A 17,082-nucleotide genomic window follows, 5' to 3' on the forward strand; every position below is an offset into this window, starting at 1 on the left:
CTGTTGTTGATATTCCCTTTAAATCTTAGTGTCATAACTTGACATTTGCAAAAGTTACGTAGCCAAGAGTACATCTATCTCTGTGTGTGTTGGCGATTTTTTACAATTGCAGAAATGGATTTAAATTTGCAACAACGAACTTGTATTAAATTTTGCGTAAAAAACGGATTTAGTGGCGCGCGGACGTTGGAAATGTTGGAAAAGTGTTTCGGCAACGATTCTCTAAAAAAAACGGTCGTTTACCAGTGGCACGAGCGGTTCAGAAGTGGTCGTGAGTCAATCGAAGATGATGAACGCAGTGGCAGACCATCGACATCGAAAGTCGGTGAAAAAATTGATAAAGTAAAAGAAATGTTGGTCAATAACCGCAAATTAACCATCAGAGAAATAGCGGAGGACTTGAACATTGCCTATGGATCCGCCCAAGACATTGTGGTTAATGATTTGGGTTTCCGTCGTGTAGCAGCAAAGTTGGTGCCAAAAGACCTCAATTTCATGCAAAAAAGAGACCGTGTTGACGTCGCAAAAGACATGATTTGCGAGGCTGAATCCGATCCCACATTCATCAAAAGGATCATTACTGGAGACGAGACGTGGGTTTATGAGTACGACACGCAATCCAGACATCAGGCAAGTGAATGGCGTTCACCAAATGAGCCGAGACCAAAAAAACCACGTCGTTTTCAGTCAAAAAAGAAGGCAATGCTGACGGTTTTCATGGATTACAACGGTGTAGTGCATCATGAATTTTTGCCAGAAGGCCAGACAGTAAACAAAGAGTATTATTTGGGCGTTATGAGACGTTTGCGTGAAGCAATTCGCCGAATGAGACCAGAAATGTGGGCAGAAAACTCGTGGATTTTGCACCATGATAACGCACCGTCGCACAGTGCTATCATTATTCGTAATTTTTTGACGAAAAATGCAACAAATACCATCCAACAGCCACCGAATTCACCTGATTTGGCTCCCTGTGACTTCTTTCTGTTCAATCGAGTTAAAAAACCATTACGGGGAACGCGTTTTAGCAGCCGAGAGGAAGTAATGGAAAAATCGCAGGAAGCACTGATGGACATACCGAAAACCGACCGTAACTTTTGAAAATGTCAAGTTATGACACTAAGATTTAAAGGGAATATCAACAACAGATGTACCAATTTAACAAAAAAAACAGAACTCAAATCGGAACGATGGGAGCGCCACACGGTGGTTATTCCGGGAACTTTTTGATCAAGGTAGTATAAGTCTCATTCAGAGGGGCAAACACAAGAAAAAAGTTTTAACTGTTTGAGTGAAACCGTGATGGCCCATCAAGTCAAATAATTCCATTCAGTAAGAAGAGCGACGTTTCAACGTTGAAGGTCATCATCAGATGGTCCTCGAAGACCACCTGATGGTGACATTAAACATTGAAACCTAGGTCGTGTTTTTAATAAAAGTGTGTGGGATTACAAAGTCAATAATTTTCATTTCATTTCAATGCGATCAAGTTCGATCAAAATCTCGCTTTACTTACACCTATTTTGACATAGCAAAAGAGAGCAAGGCAATATTCATCTCACATTTTGGTGATGAGCTTAATACTAACAAGCTCTGATAGAATTTTCTTCAATTTAATAATAATGATATATATATAATGTAATGGAGTCAAAAAATTAGTTGGAAGGGCCATCTAGGGTAAAAATAACATTCCTTATTGAACGTTAAACCATGGAGTTCGAAGCTTCACTTATAAGATGCTGGAGATTTTTTAAAACCATAATCTTGCAGAAAAAGGTGTCTTGTGTGCTGTCAAATATTGTATCTCTTTTCTAGAAAAGTATCTGCACACCCACTCTTTCACCTATTTTAGTGACTTCTCATCTATTAGGATCTCTCTTCCAACTGTGAGCAACTGCACTGATACCATAAGTTATGGTTTTGTCTGTAGCATCCCAAAACATGTGTGTGACAAATTTGGCTTTATTTTGATAATGCTATTAGTGGTTTAATCACAATACTATGGAGTATGAATTAAGTGGACTTTATTAAAAATTAAAAAGTGCACAAGGTACTAGAGTTGAAACATTTCTGATTTTGATGTGATATGGCGAATCACTTACTGTGTGAAAGTTTAAACTCCTATGAGTAGTATGCATGGAGAAAAAATTTGGATTTAAGAAATATTTGGCGGGAAAAAAAAACTTTTTCCGACATCTAAACTGCAAAAAAAAAACTATAGTCAATTCTATGATGAGCTCTGCCAGCCAGGCATTTTAATTTAATGACCTATCAAACCAGCCCTTGGGTTATTTGCAGTGTTTTCTGAATGAAAAACCATTCCATTTTGCCCTTTATTCAAAAAGATGTGGCATTATATTCATGCATAGTTAAATGCACATTTGAGTGACAGTGTGTATTGAAGTTGCATGTTTAATTCCTTTTCTCTCATTTCAACAGGTTTAATCAAAAATCGGTCCAGCACAGTCAGTCAGAGTCAAATTCTGTGTCAGTTACTTTCATTGAGTGCCTAAGGTATATTGTTATGGTGCATCAGGATGATGAAACATTTTGTAGTTCTCTGTTGTTAAATCAGGTATGTTATCATGTATATCTCTTCCGATTGTTCAAAATATTGATTTTAAGCGTTTTTTGTGCGCTGTGCCCTGGTCGTAGAGTTAATTAAATTTTTTTATGTGCATAATGAATCAATTTTATTAATTTTTTGGACAATAGAGTTAATTAAATTCTTTTATGTGCATAATTAATTAATTAATTGATTTGTGGGCCAGGTAGAGTGTCTACTTTATCAGCAATATCTTCTTTATCATCAACTGAGGAATTTTTAATTTTGTTAAAAAATTTTCTGAAACTGATCCAAAAGTTTTATTATTTTTAGTTGTCCTTTTGCTCTCTTGAATTCAAATTTGTAGTTGGTGTTATTTGTTCTTCATTTTTGTGTCAGTTGTTTGTCCTTCCAACTTCAATTTTTGTAAAGCATCTAAACATCACCATACACTTCTTTGTGATATTGTTCCTAGCATTACTGAAGGAATGTAACTTTACTAGTTCAGTAAACTGAAAGGGTTAGGAAGGCATGGTCCCTCTTCCTCAGCTTTATTTAATTACTCAATAAATGGCTTTTGTGAAGAAAATACGTTTCCATTTCCATCGTGAATGGTGATGCCTTCATTTAGATCCATAGCGAGTGTTCTTCACGTCAGAGGAAAATATTTCATTTTATGATTCTAAACTCTAGTTCAAGGTAATAGTTGGATTTCTCTGCAATTGGACATTGTTTTGGCAACTCATGCATTTATAATCACAGAAAAATTACTTTACTACCAACTATAACAATGCATAGTTTTATGGAGATATTTTATGGAGAAACTGACTTAAAATCTGTATCAGATAATTCAAAAATTGGATTATAGTTCAACCCAAATAATTTAATTGTAGGCGCATAAGTACTTAGACATAAGAATATTAGCTCTAATCATAACATCATGTGGCTTTGTGCTACATTTTGCTATATATAAGCTAAACATTTCTGAGTAAGATAAGGTTTTGTATGTTATTATTATTTTACAGCTCATTCCGGTTTTAAAGGAGTCATTTGTGGAAAAGAAATGGAAACTACACATCAAAGCTCTGTACTCTCACATCTCATCATTGGTTCACCACTGGCATAAGAATTCTGCGGAAATACCATGCTTTGAGGCACTGACTAGGATTTTCTGGGAACAAATCACAGATGTCATTGCAGAAAGTGTCCATGAGACCGTGGATGCTTTTGCATACATGGCAAAGAACCAACAGGAATTCATATTATACCTGAAAGATCCCAGTCGGCAGAGGAGGAAAGATAATTTGAAGGTTGGATTTGTTGATATTGAGGAGAAGAAAAACGTTGCCGCTGTTGACTCTAGTGAGACCGTTACTGTTGAAGCTTTAGAGAGTGCAAATTTAGAGGAGCAGCTAATCAATTTGGTCCTGGAAACTTGTGTGGAGTATTGCCATGGGGCATCTGTGAACAATTCACAAGTGTTTGTGGATGCATTATCAAATCTCATCCTCGAATTTAATTCCCCCAAATTAGTGTCACATTTAGCCAAAAATGCAGAGTGCGAAGATGAAAGCTCTTTCTCTCTCGAGAAATTGCTATCGTGGCTAAACGATCCTTCCATGTGTACCTCTAATGTTGTTAAAGTATTGTTTTTGATCTTAGTTCAGCTGGATACTGAAAATAAAGACAGAATCCTCCTGTCACTCTTTGAGGTAAAGAATATTTTCTCTTGTTCCTTTTCAAAAGAAGCTTTGATTTTGAAAATATGTACTTTCTATTTAACTGTAATAATATTCTAAATTTTTTTCAGGTAAAGAATGTGCTTATTTTACAATGGTGCCTAATTGATGCTGTGACTTCACATTATGGTGATGCCAGCGTAAGAAAGTGGCTTAAAAGTTCTCAGCTGTCTGAAAACATAATTAATTTTGTAAAAGACATTAGTACCAATAGTTTGAGCATTGGTGTAACTCGTGACACAGAATCTTTTCAGACCACTTGGAAAGTGTTGAAATGTTGTTTTTCGAAGACAGCTGATGGGGGTAAGTACAGAAATACATCCCTCCTCTTTATGACCTTTATATTTTTATTGAGAAACTTCAACTTGAAACACTAGGCACTCTAGGTATTTCTCTGAATGCATGTATGATGCAAGATGACATGTGTAGGTTGGAGGCTTTTGATTTGTGGGTGCATACAAGAATGGAAAAAGTAAAATGATTGGGAAGGAAAAACAAAGTATTCAGAATAATGGGAGGAGAGAGGATTGTTTGGAGAAAATCAAGAGAGGCAAGAAGTGCAATCAGAATGATTTATTTTTAAAGCTGTGGATGATGAACTTTTTTGTATGAGATGATTTTCAGGTTCATCCTCATTATACTTTTGTCATTTGAGAGTACTACCATGTGAGGAGTACAGCCATTAATGACTCATAGAGTCTGCGCCTTGATTAAAACTAAGCATTAAAATACATCATCACCTAGTTGAAAATTTGGCCAACTTTGAACTCTGTTTTAAAAACTGAAGAAACAGTTAAAGGAAGTGCTACCATGAATGGAGTTAGTATGATTCTTGGAAAAATATGGATGGCAGTGGAATAGGGAAAGTGAAAAAGCATAATAATATCCCCTTAAAACAAATAGCTGGAGGGCTTATTGATTTCAATTTAGGAGCCATTACGCATAAACTTGCTCAGGACACCATTTGTTCAAAATTCATTTCTATGATATTCCTTTCCCAGTGTTCAGTGTAATTTTTTAAATATTGCCTATTCTAAGCAGATAATCCTTAACTGAATGCAATCATCTTCACCTCAGATATGGATATGTCTGTAAATTATGCCTTTAATTTCCCCACCTACAATTTGGATGAAGTAAATATGTAATTTTTTTATCAAGAATATTAAAAAATATCGTTTATTTGTATCAGTTTTAAAAGTCTTCCTATAGGTAATGTTTGTATTATTTTTATTGTGTTATGTAACTGTATGTCCTGCCTATTTTTAGGAAAATCATTAAAAGCCTCTTATTCCAATTCTTATATCATAAGCATCTAGAAAAATTGTTTCTTGTTCTGTCCTATGCCATATCCTGAAATAACTTTGTAACTTTTATCCATTTGGTTGGAAAAAAGTGGTAATGGTGCATTGAAATTATCATACAAAATTACCTATATTGATACATTTCTTCGTGAATTGATAGATTATACTTATAAACTTTCCAATCTCAATTTATTGAAATGTTTTTATATCTTGAGCTTCCATTTTTTTAGCTTTTTATATTTTATCAAATCTTCTTTAAATGGCGGAAGATCAACTACTTAACATACGTGCATTATTGAAAAATGTTGGCTCTTTAATTGTGAAAATTTTTTTTAATGCAGTAAGGTGTGAGGAGGATGATTCTTACTGCTTTTATAATTTATTTCTGAATATACTTATCCTAATTACGTTGAATATGATTCATCTGTGAGTTAATTATCAATTAACCTTCTTTTCTCGATCCAGATTTTCCAGTAACTATGGATACTCTGATTAGCATAGTGAAAATATTATCGGATGGTCTTTCTCCAAAGATTTCTCCACAAGTTACGCAAGCTGATCCTAATTCATCTGCAAGGTTTATTGCAGAGCTGACCTGTGCACTTTTCAATCGGGAGTCATTTTCATCAGTCCCTCTGGTTCTAATATTATTGGGAAAAGGAGAAGGCTCACCAAAGACTCAGGCAGCTGGTAAGTCATGAATAATATTCCATATCAATGAATGGCATGTCATGTATAAATTTTGAATATTTGTTAGGAATCTTGTCATATTGCAGAGTATGTAGTTAGAGTTGACTATCTCTTCTGCCATAAGAAAGCCGGCCCCTGGTGGCAGTAGGGTAATGTCCTCACCTGCTAACCCAGAGGCCGCGGGTTCGATTCCCACCTTGGGGGGTTTTTCTCCATCTAGTGCTTAGGTGTAATTGTTTCTTGGTTATATATAATTGTTAAAAGTCCGATGTAAATGCCAAAGTGCTGTTTTCGGATTTATGTGGAATAAATAAAACATCGGTAAATTTTCTCCATGCATATATGTGGTAGATTACATGAGCACCAGTTATATGTTAATGCAATATAATTTTACCCATTCATGTTTCATTGATCAAAAGTGATATTAATTTAAAAGAGAGGTTCATATTGCATATGTTTGCTGCAAAAAGTTGAATCAGCTATACTCCCATCCTTCTTTATTGGTTTTATTTATCACTTTAATAATACTCTCTCACATTTTGTTCCCTAAATTATAATCAACATCTTGCTGCCTTCCATGTACGGCTCATGATTTCAAAAGAAAATTTGGTGCCCTCCATTATACAGACTGATTCAGAATGTTATTGCCTGTGATGGTGCCTTGATACTTGTAATACCTCAAAACCTATCCTGTAATTGAAATTTGTTTCTGGCTTGAAACATTATTTAAACTGTACTTCCAACATAGTACAAAACTCTGTGCCAGTAGTGTTTAGCAGCATTCCAGTTGAAAGAAAAATTCATATTGCTAAAAAACTAAGCAATATATACTGCCATTTTGGCCAGTACTCTGTATTATGTTATTAGTTTGTTTAATCACATACTAAGTTTCGTTGTTGAGCTTTTCCTTGGTTTCAAAACGATGAGTAGAAAATATAATACTCTGCTGTTCCACATGATATAATTTAATTTGCAGCCGGATTCAATACCCAGTAGCATCATCTGGCCTCTGTATCCATCATCTCTGTATCAATACCAGTCGCAAATAAAATTATATCACATGATTATACCACGCAAAGTATTTTCTCCCTTACTTATCATGAAGGTATTCAACAAAGTAATGCTGTCCGCAATTGAATGTTTTTGAAGTTGTAAGAAATACCTTTAGTGCCAAAATATTTCCTCCAATTCCCATTTACCAGAGAATCTCTAAAGTTTCATCTGTGAGCTGCCTAGGTCTCTAACTTGCTATTAGTACAATTTATACGTGGCCTTCAAATTTATCATAAGTGACATCTGTCTGTTATTAGCCTTTTTGATGTAAATGAAGACATTCCATTTGTTACTGTTTATCCAATAATTGTCTGAATTTAAATACTATTTAAACCAGTTTGCTGTTAAATTTGGACAAAAGTAATTTGAGTCCAGCTGACTTTCAAAATTTGTTTTCCAAGGAGTTAAAATTAATTATTTCTTTAGCTGTGGCAATGCAATAACATACATATATCAAGGAATAAGTGCATTAAGATAACTCTCAAACAAGGAACACAGTAGATCAGTGCTGAAAAAATTCATAGTTCATATCCACTGCAACAAAACCCTGTTAATACCTGTGTACTTTGGCTGCTCACAGTATAGTGTTCACTTTTGATCCCATATATGTCACCCAAGCCAAGTATAAGGCCATGAAGACTCCAGAACTGTTGCCTTTGAAACATTTCATATATTTCCTTTGGTGATAATTCATATTTTTATAATGTATTAAATATCTGTTGTTGAAATTGTGTAGGAAAACACGTCAACTGTAGAAAAGACATTTCTTAATTATTGATGCCACCTAATTATTTTGAGGTTGTGTTTTGGTGTGTGAAAGTTTCATAAAATGTGTTCCATATATTACCATGTCAGTCTCTCATGAAGGTTTTATTTTCCAGACAGTGTCCTCTGTGATCTAGCTCTGTCTATGTTCACAACATGCTGCATTGGACAACATAATGCATCCATACTTCATACTTCAACCCTCTCTTTACTTGGAACTGCCTGGCAAACACTAGTCTCCTTGATGGCTCAAGCCTTGGGGATTGGTGGCAACGTGAAACCCTTCTTGGAGGTCACCAGAAAGTTTGCCTTGGCCACGTGGATGTCCATATCGCCAGCTAATGGGATGGCTTCACTGGAAGTGGCATCAATGAAAGCAGTTTCCTTCATGAAAGCAGCTCTTGATTCATGCGCTGATGATGATGTTCTTTCAAAAGAAACTATCCTTGTTAGTCTCTGTGAAGAATTCTTCAAGTGCGGCACAAATGTACCCTCCTGTGTTTGGGATGGCATGAGTAACAAAGCGGTTATGCAGATGTGTTTGGCTGCCGAGTTCATGAGAAATTCCACATACCTCAAGAGGGAGGTTCAAGTTGAGGAGACTGATCCAGAGAAGTTTTTGCTGTTCATTTATGTGTCCCTATTCACTGTTAATGTCCTTTCAAACTTGGCCAAACACTGTGGCTATGTTGAAGAGGATTGTGATAATGTTACGGAGGGTGACATTTCTGATGACCTGTCCAAGATAGAGGTTGAGGACAGCTCGTACCCAAAAGAAGTCAGCAAAGAAGGATCCTCAAAGCAAGAAATTTATGAAGAGTTTCTATTGAACTTTTTGAGCCATTTAACAGAAGCTTTAAATGTGTTTGCATTGTGTAAAATGTTTTTGCTGCACTTCAAAAATGTGAGTAAATTCGACCAATTTTTTGAACTGAGTATTTATTTGACCAATGCATAATATAATTTGTATATTCATATTTCAGGATACTCTTAGTACAAAAATCAATCCAAAATACAAACTTTTGAAAGCAAATCTTAAAAGTGTCCTTGGACTATTGGGTGAACAAGGTGTAAAACAGTTGAAAGACATGATAATAGCTCAGTAGGTATCTGAAGTTTTGCATAGCATGTGTGTGATTATGCTTCGTACTGTTAACACTTTTTGAGTTTCTTTTTGCTTTCATAGGGTGGAGAAATATAATGGAATTGGTCTCTGGACAGTTAGGTTTCTAAATTCAGATCTGTTGCATGATCAAGATATGACTAGCGTGTGTGCTGATTTGAGGTCAAATTCTTCCTTACAACAATATCATGTGCAGATAATCCAGGTAAGGATATTTTGCATTTATGTATTGAGGAATATGACTAGTTTAAGTGAACTCATTGCTGTTTAGTTTTACATAGAAAAGTTATTAGCATTTTTTGGTCCCTGCCTCTAGAAAAGTAAGTACTGGTACCTAGAATAAGACTCTTTGGAATATCTTAATGGCTAAATACTAATTCCAACCCCTGATTATAAATTTTATACTGTAGTTTTGTTGTGTGCTCTAACTGATGATAAAATTCTGTCAAAAATCAAATAAAATTATGTGGTTACATGCCCAAATAGCAATTCTAAATATTCGCCAATGCCATTAGTGGTTGCAACTAATAACTATTTAAAATTTTAATAAGGTTTTAAATTAATCAGCTTTGCTGCTGTGTTAAATGATAATTATGTACAATTAATATACAATATTTTCAATGATAAATTTACCAGGCTATCCTTCAATGTATGTATTTGCATATTCAAGTGCTTTTAATGGATACGAAAAGCAAATAGATCTGTTTAAAAATTTGCTGACAAAGAGAACAGTGGACTGAATGGTAAACAGGTTTTTTAAATGATACTTGTTCATCCTAAAGCCATATTTCTTTATGATTGTAGATTTTTTCATCAGTGCTACCCAAAGAAGAGTTTGAAGAACTTGCTTCAAAGTCAGCCGATACTTTGCATTCACATTCCATTGATGTGCCAGAAGAAGACGATACTCATGCTGGCATTTGGCCTTATGGTTATTTATCCATTGTTGTTTGTGCTGTGAGAAGTATGGCTGTGCCCTGGAATGAAGGGGAAGATAAAAAAATGGAGAATTCTGTCAAAACAGCCCTAGATTCAATTCTTCTCAAGAGACAGTCCGGAAGTTGTTCTATATTCACAAGGTAAATAAATGAACGACTTTTCCTTCGGAATGGGGCAATTGAAATGTGTAACAGTGGGTGTCATAAGGTGTTAGAAAATTCTTGGTTTTAAGCTATGAGTTATTGAACTGAAAAATGTTTGTCTTGGAAAAATCAATCGTTACTGACTGTAAACTTTGGTTATTTTTTCTAGGGATATGTCTTTGTGGACCTACAGGGAAGCGGCTGCTGTGGTGGAAGTGGCTGATTTCTTGGAAGGATGTGTAAAAAATTGCAGAAAAATATTGTCGCCCAATCAATGGGATTTGCTCTTATGCTCAATGGTGGCCTGGGTACAGAGTTTAGCATCAGCCTCAGAGGGACATGTTCATCTTGGTCCCATAAGAAGTAAGCTTAGATTATAATTTTCCCCTCCCTAATTTTTTCTTGTTAAAATAAGAAGTTTGAAATTCAAAGGAATTTCAGAGTGTTTCCGTCAATTGTTAGGTGAAATGCTCAGCATGGAATACATGATCGGGCTAAAATTATTAAAACACAAAATACATCATCATCATTTTAGGGAGTCAATTGATGAGAGAGATGTTTTTAATGGTCCATAACTACTAATGCATCAGCCTCCTCTTCTTTGCTTCACATCAATTGCTTCTTTCATTATTCACACATTCTGCAAACATTCATGCCACTCAAACAGCTATATTCTGTTCCTTTCTCTCCTTGAATTGCTTGCCATTCTAACTTAGATTACAGCCTTCAACATCCCTCAACCTTTCGGTATTTCTTCTACCCCTTTTCTCTGCCATTTTTGAATTTCACGGAATAACTTTCTCTCTTCAACCACGCTGCTTATTTTCTACATTCATATTCATAACCATGCCTCAAAAGCCTCTTTAAGGATATATTTAACATTGATCATTATGTGTTATATAATGCATGATGAAATTTGTGGTCTCCGTTTTAACTGTATGGAATTTACGTCACATATTGAGATGAAATGAGTAACTTTGTAAGTGTATGTGTGGAATTCCAAAGTTACTTATTTCATTTCATTAATCCACGATTTATAGAATAGGTATTGTTGTAGCAAATATGCTATTGCATGTGTAAAGGAACAACGTTATTTATCTTTCATAGTTGAGTTAATGACCATCATGACATTGGTTTCTAAAGTCATAGTAAGAAACACAAAGAATGGTTTTGACGGCAAACCTCATACTAAGCCAGTTTAATCAGAAAGATTTGATGGCTAAAAAATCATGAGGCTATGTGAAGATGGAGTTATTGAGAAGCACCACTGGAATATGAAAATAATGTTATTCTACATCTAATTATTGTATTTAGTTGGGTACCAATAGTTAAATAAAATAGTTCCATTAGTTAGAGAGATTTGCATATCGGCAGGAGTGTAGTAAAGGAGGAAAGAAACAAAATATCTACTGGAATCAGGTGAGTAAAGGTAAAGATAATTAGATAAGTGTTAAGAATTAAGAAAGAAATGTTTAAATCTCTCATTGTATTTAATATTTTTTCTGAATCATGTTAAAGCATGAAAATCTACAAAAATGTATGAATGTGAATCATAAATGGTATCATATGTGATTGTATATTCCATGACATAGCATCACTGATCAAACTGAAATTTGAAAAGGGTATTGATGAATTGGATGTATGCTTTAGAAAAACATGTACGCATGTTTCCTCCCAATCATTTATCCTGTGGGAGCTAAAAGAAACCACTTATCTTTTTAGTAAGTCAGAGGTGTTGTGACAGTTTTTTCATTCAAAGGGATATTTCTCCATCTCTTTTTTTTATAATTTCAGAAATAAAATTAATGAAACTTTTGAATTATTTCATGAGCACATTTCAAGTGAATGCTTTTTCAGACTTTGCAATGAATAAATTATTTGTTCAGCGATGGTGATTTTGTTCCACAAAGTTATCAATTTTGTATTACAGAGAGTTGGTGGCATACTGTGGATCATGCAGCGTTGACCTCAGCTATTTTCCGTCTTGTTGCCACCGTTGTGGGAACCATTGAAGGATTTGGATATGATTCAGTTGAAGTAGCTGATGTTGATGATGAGGGAACTGCTTTAATATCTGCTTGCCTCCCCGAAGATCTAATCTCAGAATGGCGTGATGTTTATGCTGCGGAAATTTATCATCCTTTGATTAGGATATTTTCCCTAATGACAGGTATGTTGGTTTCATTAAAATTTAAAAGTTCTACTAGGTCTTTATAAGTGATATCCCATGGTTTTTTTCTCGGGTGGAATGTAAAAAAAGGTTTTCAATTGAATTCAAAGGTGGTGATAAAATTTGTAAATATTAGAGTGTAAGTTAGCGGAATTTCATTAGCTGAAACTTTATTAGTTACTTGGAATTTTATTAGTTAGAATCATTTAGTTTAGATTGTCATTCAGTAAAAAATTGAAGCTCTCTAGTTATTATAAAGCATTAATAATAATAATAAAAGCTTTATTATAGATGATGTGCTGTCACCCCACAATCGTGTTTAGCTTTTCCTCAAATCCATGTACAGTTGTCCCCCTCTTCATGAAATGGGCACAGGGCCAACTTAAATGTACAGGACCAATCGTACTATAAAGATATTGTAAAATGAACTCAATACATGTGCTATTATTTCTGGTAAAACATTCCTGATATCATCCATTGGATTACTAGAACATATGTTACATTAGTAGGTTGTTAAGTATTTATGTTGAATAACATATTCCGTTGAAAAACAGCTAGGGAAATAAAATGTGGGTTTTTCAATATTTCATTTAGAAAAAGAGAAAAACAAATTATTTTGGGCAGATATTTTTCATTTTGTATATAGTGTTTCTCCAGATTTTTTAAGCCATCCAAAAAGTGCAATTTTGAAAGGTGCAAAAAATTGGCATCTGTGTTGCCAATAACCTCCTTTTTTTTTGACATGAATCGTTTTCCACCCAGCCTGTTTTTCAATTGTGGAAATAATAAAAAATGTCCCTGGAGACCAAAATTGATAAATGCGGTGGATGTAGTGATGATTCAAACTTTGATTCCATTATTTTTGCCATCAAAATTGTGCTGTTGTGCACCCATGCATTGTCTTGATTGAAGAGAATTTTTTCTTTGCCAATTGAGAACATTTTGTCTTGATTTCTTCACTCAGCCAGTGCAATAATGATGCATAATACTCTTAATTTATTGTTTTTCCTTTTTGAGAGTAATCAATGTAAATGATTCTTCATGCATCCCCTTGTCGGCCAATTTCATTTTCTTCATTTTCGGAGCTGGATTGCCTTTAGAAACCCACCGATTTCACTGTTCCTTTGTCTCTGGAGTTTATGTATTAGATTATCCATGTTTCCTCCACAGTTTTGTTTCGACAAAGAAACTTGTCAGGAATGGATGGATAAGTACCAAACCAGCCCCTGAATCGACCTCACGATTGCATTTATTTTCCGTTGAGAGCAAATTCAGCAGCCATTTTGCAGATATTTTTTGGATATCCTGAATTAATTTCATCGTTTGTCTATGCACAACCAGTGTAAACTAATTTACCCAATTGTAAGCAGTCACAAAGAGAGGAACAGATGTACCATGAACTTATTTCAATTTGGCTTTCATCTCGTTCAGAGTTAAGTCTCCTAATAAAATGTTTAATCGCCACACGAAACTCATTTTTTTCCAATTTTACAAATACCAAAAGTTTGTTGCTTCAATTAATTGTGAAAATGAAGCCACGTGATGTATGTAACTTTAACAGAAGTTTGGGGAGAGATGAGACTAAGCTAAAAGTAAAACTTTTTCTGATACTATGAGCGCCATCTCTTGGATTTTCCAAGGACTTTGAGGAGGATGCACATGTAACATAGTTGTCATTGATATCTACAAGTATTATTATTGTGTAGTAATATAAATAATGGGTAGGTCCAGTATCTCATAAAATTCTGTTCTCAGTCCATTTTAGAATACCCTTCTTATTTGGCCTATTGGAAAAAAGACTGAATTGCATGAATGCTTGTAGAAAGAGACGTTTCAGGCGGGATATGGTGGAATATCATGATTAATTAAAAATTCTAATTTCCCATATTGCCAATTTTTAACTAATAATGATTCCTTGTGTAAAATAGTGCTGTAAACTTTCGGCATGGTGAATTTTACTGATATTTATTTTGCCAAGTCTTCACTTTATTTGATATTTCTCATACTTTTTTACAGATAGCAAAACCCAAAGGAACACTGCTTGGAGTCATCTGGAAAACTTGCTCTTTGAAGACATCGTCAGGTCTATTAGAGTGGTTCCTGCTAAATGTCTGTCAAAATGTCCATTTCCATGCTTATTGAGCTACAACAACTCTAATAAAGTCAGCTTCCTTGCATCTGAATTAGTTGCAACTTTAAGGTCACCAGTGATACCTCTTCAGACAGCAGCCTATCTTCTGATTTTGAAGTATGTCTTTCTTATGTTAAAATGTATTTATTTCACAATAATCCAAAAACAGCACTTTGACCTTTACATTGGACTTTTAATAATAATTTTAAAATAGGCTATTGCAAACACCAAAACTCATAATGGAGAAAGACCCACCTTAGCAAGAATCAAACCTGCGACCTCTGGGTTGGCAGGTGAGGGCATTACCCCGCTGCCACCAGGGCCAGCTTTCTTATGGAAGAATGGATAGGCAATGGTTATAGAATGATAGTTTAATGGACAAAAGCCATCCAGTTATATTTGTGTGCCCCCTCGTACAGTAGCTAAATATTACAGTAGTTGGAAGAGATAAGTAAATGGTTAATATACAGTCTGAGGAATTTTCTCTGTTGGTCATTGATAAAAATGACACATTTCTATGAAATCACGAGATATGGATGAAAAGAAAAATTTTATTTCACAGAATAGGCATTGAAATCTAAATTTTTTGTCATAAAATTGACACAAATATGGGTTAAATTGTTTAAAATAATGTCAGCGCTACTTGAATTTTATGAGATTATTTCTTTACAGGCTGATTCCTGACTTAATAGAAGAAGATAAGAAAATCCTTTCTACTGAAGGTTCTGACTCTGAGAAAGTGTATGAGAAATTATCGTGTTACCAGCTTGATGATCAGCTCAATGAAGCTCAGTCTGTTGTGGACACCATGCTGATGGACTTCAGGTTGTATGAGTTTCTCTCCTTGCTTGATTTTCATTTTCTCAATACAAGAACATGACTTGTTAAAACATAGTTGTAGGTCTTTATAGTCTGAGATACAAGTTTTGAGTCCTTTTTGTAATTAAATGGAGCATCTTTTGCTTTAAGAAAGAGATAACCGCAGTTTCGGATATGGGTCACTGGATCAGTTTGTGTTTACCATAAGGTTTACAGGACCTGGGAAAAACCAAAACTGTAGTTGGGCTGACTTGTAAAAATCATTTGAACATGAAGGGAATAGGGATAATCCACTTTAAAATGTGCCTGATCAGATTCCCAACACTCGGGAGGGGGTATGTGCAGCAGAAGAAAGTTTGGCATGTTGGTTGGGAAAATCTGGGATAAGTCAGGAATGAAATCTTGAAAATTAATGGCAACCCTGTTGCATGGTCTTTGAAGTAACTCCGTTCCTTGTTTCAAATTTATACCACTTGCAGTAGTGAAGCAACCAATGGAATCCCTATTTGTCTGTTCTAGACTCTCACATCACAGCTTTTGAATGTTGCCTATGTTACAGCAGTCAATGGCAGGAGTGTCAACTTTGGAAAATAGAAGTAACTTATTTTGGTTGCAATGGGTATCGAAGTCCAGAGACTTTTTTATCAAGCGAAAATTACTGAATTTTGAAGGCTTTTTCAGTAACCATCATGTTTACAATTCTGAGGGCCTGTCCAGTAGGGTCACTACATTGCTAATCAACCAAATTATTATTCCGGACACATTCACTTCACATTAAAATGGCGTCTCTTTTTCAACTGTCACATTATGAATGTACTAATATTTTATATTTATTAGTTTGCATTTGCCAAGGAATTATAATTATGTTTTTAATGTAACTTATGAGATTTCAATCCTCGTTCAAAACTTTCAAATTAGGCGAACTTTAAAACCTTTTCAGTAATGTGTTCCACCAGAAAGGCTTGTTTGTGCCCTTAAATCATTTATTTGGCAAACCAAATTCATTAAATGCTATGCATTTAAATAATAATGAATTTTTTTATCACCTTACTGTTTTAGAGTGGGAGACAGTTGCACTGTTCAGGCATTTACGGACACGTACACTTATACCAGTGCATACTTTCTGCAATGGAAGGTGATTCTTGAAATGTGCAGAGTTGCTGAGCCGGAACTTAGATGTCATTATGTTCAATGGCTACGGTAAGAATTAAATATTTTTATAAATAGTGGTTATGAATTGACCAATTATACATATGAAGTTTATAATGAATTTCTATGTAAATATCATTTTTTTAGGGATACAGGCCATTCAAGCAGCCTTCTTCATAATGTGTTTCGTCTTTTGCCAGATCAGCTCTTGCAAGTTGATTCTCCAGCCAGTTTACAAGTTAATTCTCCTGCTTCAAAAATGCTATCAAGATTTTTTGATTCTAAATTGGCTGCTCAAACCTACTATGGTATGTCAAAATATTTTTTTATTGGTTCATATTTGTTTCTTGTGCCTTAATATTTATAAACAATGTGTTTATAAACTATTTTGTCAAAAGTTTGGAATTGATAAAATGCCAGATAAAAATGTGACCTCACTGCCTAATGATATTACGATTTAATATTATTAGCAATAAAATAATAAAAGTCCGTAATCAAAAGTATGGAATAAGTGA

At 34.7% G+C, this 17,082-nt stretch overlaps 1 protein-coding gene across 1 annotated transcript in view; it reads left to right on the forward strand.

Moving 5' to 3' along the window:
- The window catches only part of Ltn1 (E3 ubiquitin-protein ligase listerin), a 30,329-nt gene that overhangs the window by 6,264 nt on the left and 6,983 nt on the right, over positions 1–17,082 (forward strand). The window contains exons 8-21 of the mRNA XM_071583797.1: positions 2,440–2,575; positions 3,571–4,257; positions 4,356–4,587; positions 6,051–6,275; positions 8,210–8,997; positions 9,077–9,195; positions 9,280–9,421; positions 10,021–10,295; positions 10,468–10,661; positions 12,229–12,468; positions 14,485–14,716; positions 15,272–15,424; positions 16,478–16,618; positions 16,715–16,875. Of these exons, the coding sequence (XP_071439898.1) occupies positions 2,440–2,575; positions 3,571–4,257; positions 4,356–4,587; positions 6,051–6,275; positions 8,210–8,997; positions 9,077–9,195; positions 9,280–9,421; positions 10,021–10,295; positions 10,468–10,661; positions 12,229–12,468; positions 14,485–14,716; positions 15,272–15,424; positions 16,478–16,618; positions 16,715–16,875 (3,725 nt within the window). The remainder of the gene's footprint in view (positions 1–2,439; positions 2,576–3,570; positions 4,258–4,355; positions 4,588–6,050; positions 6,276–8,209; positions 8,998–9,076; positions 9,196–9,279; positions 9,422–10,020; positions 10,296–10,467; positions 10,662–12,228; positions 12,469–14,484; positions 14,717–15,271; positions 15,425–16,477; positions 16,619–16,714; positions 16,876–17,082) is intronic.

Source organism: Hetaerina americana, unplaced genomic scaffold (assembly GCF_022747635.1).
Source record: "Hetaerina americana unplaced genomic scaffold, ioHetAmer1.1.p SCAF_15, whole genome shotgun sequence".
In the NCBI taxonomy this organism is placed as follows: Eukaryota; Metazoa; Arthropoda; class Insecta; order Odonata; family Calopterygidae; genus Hetaerina; species Hetaerina americana.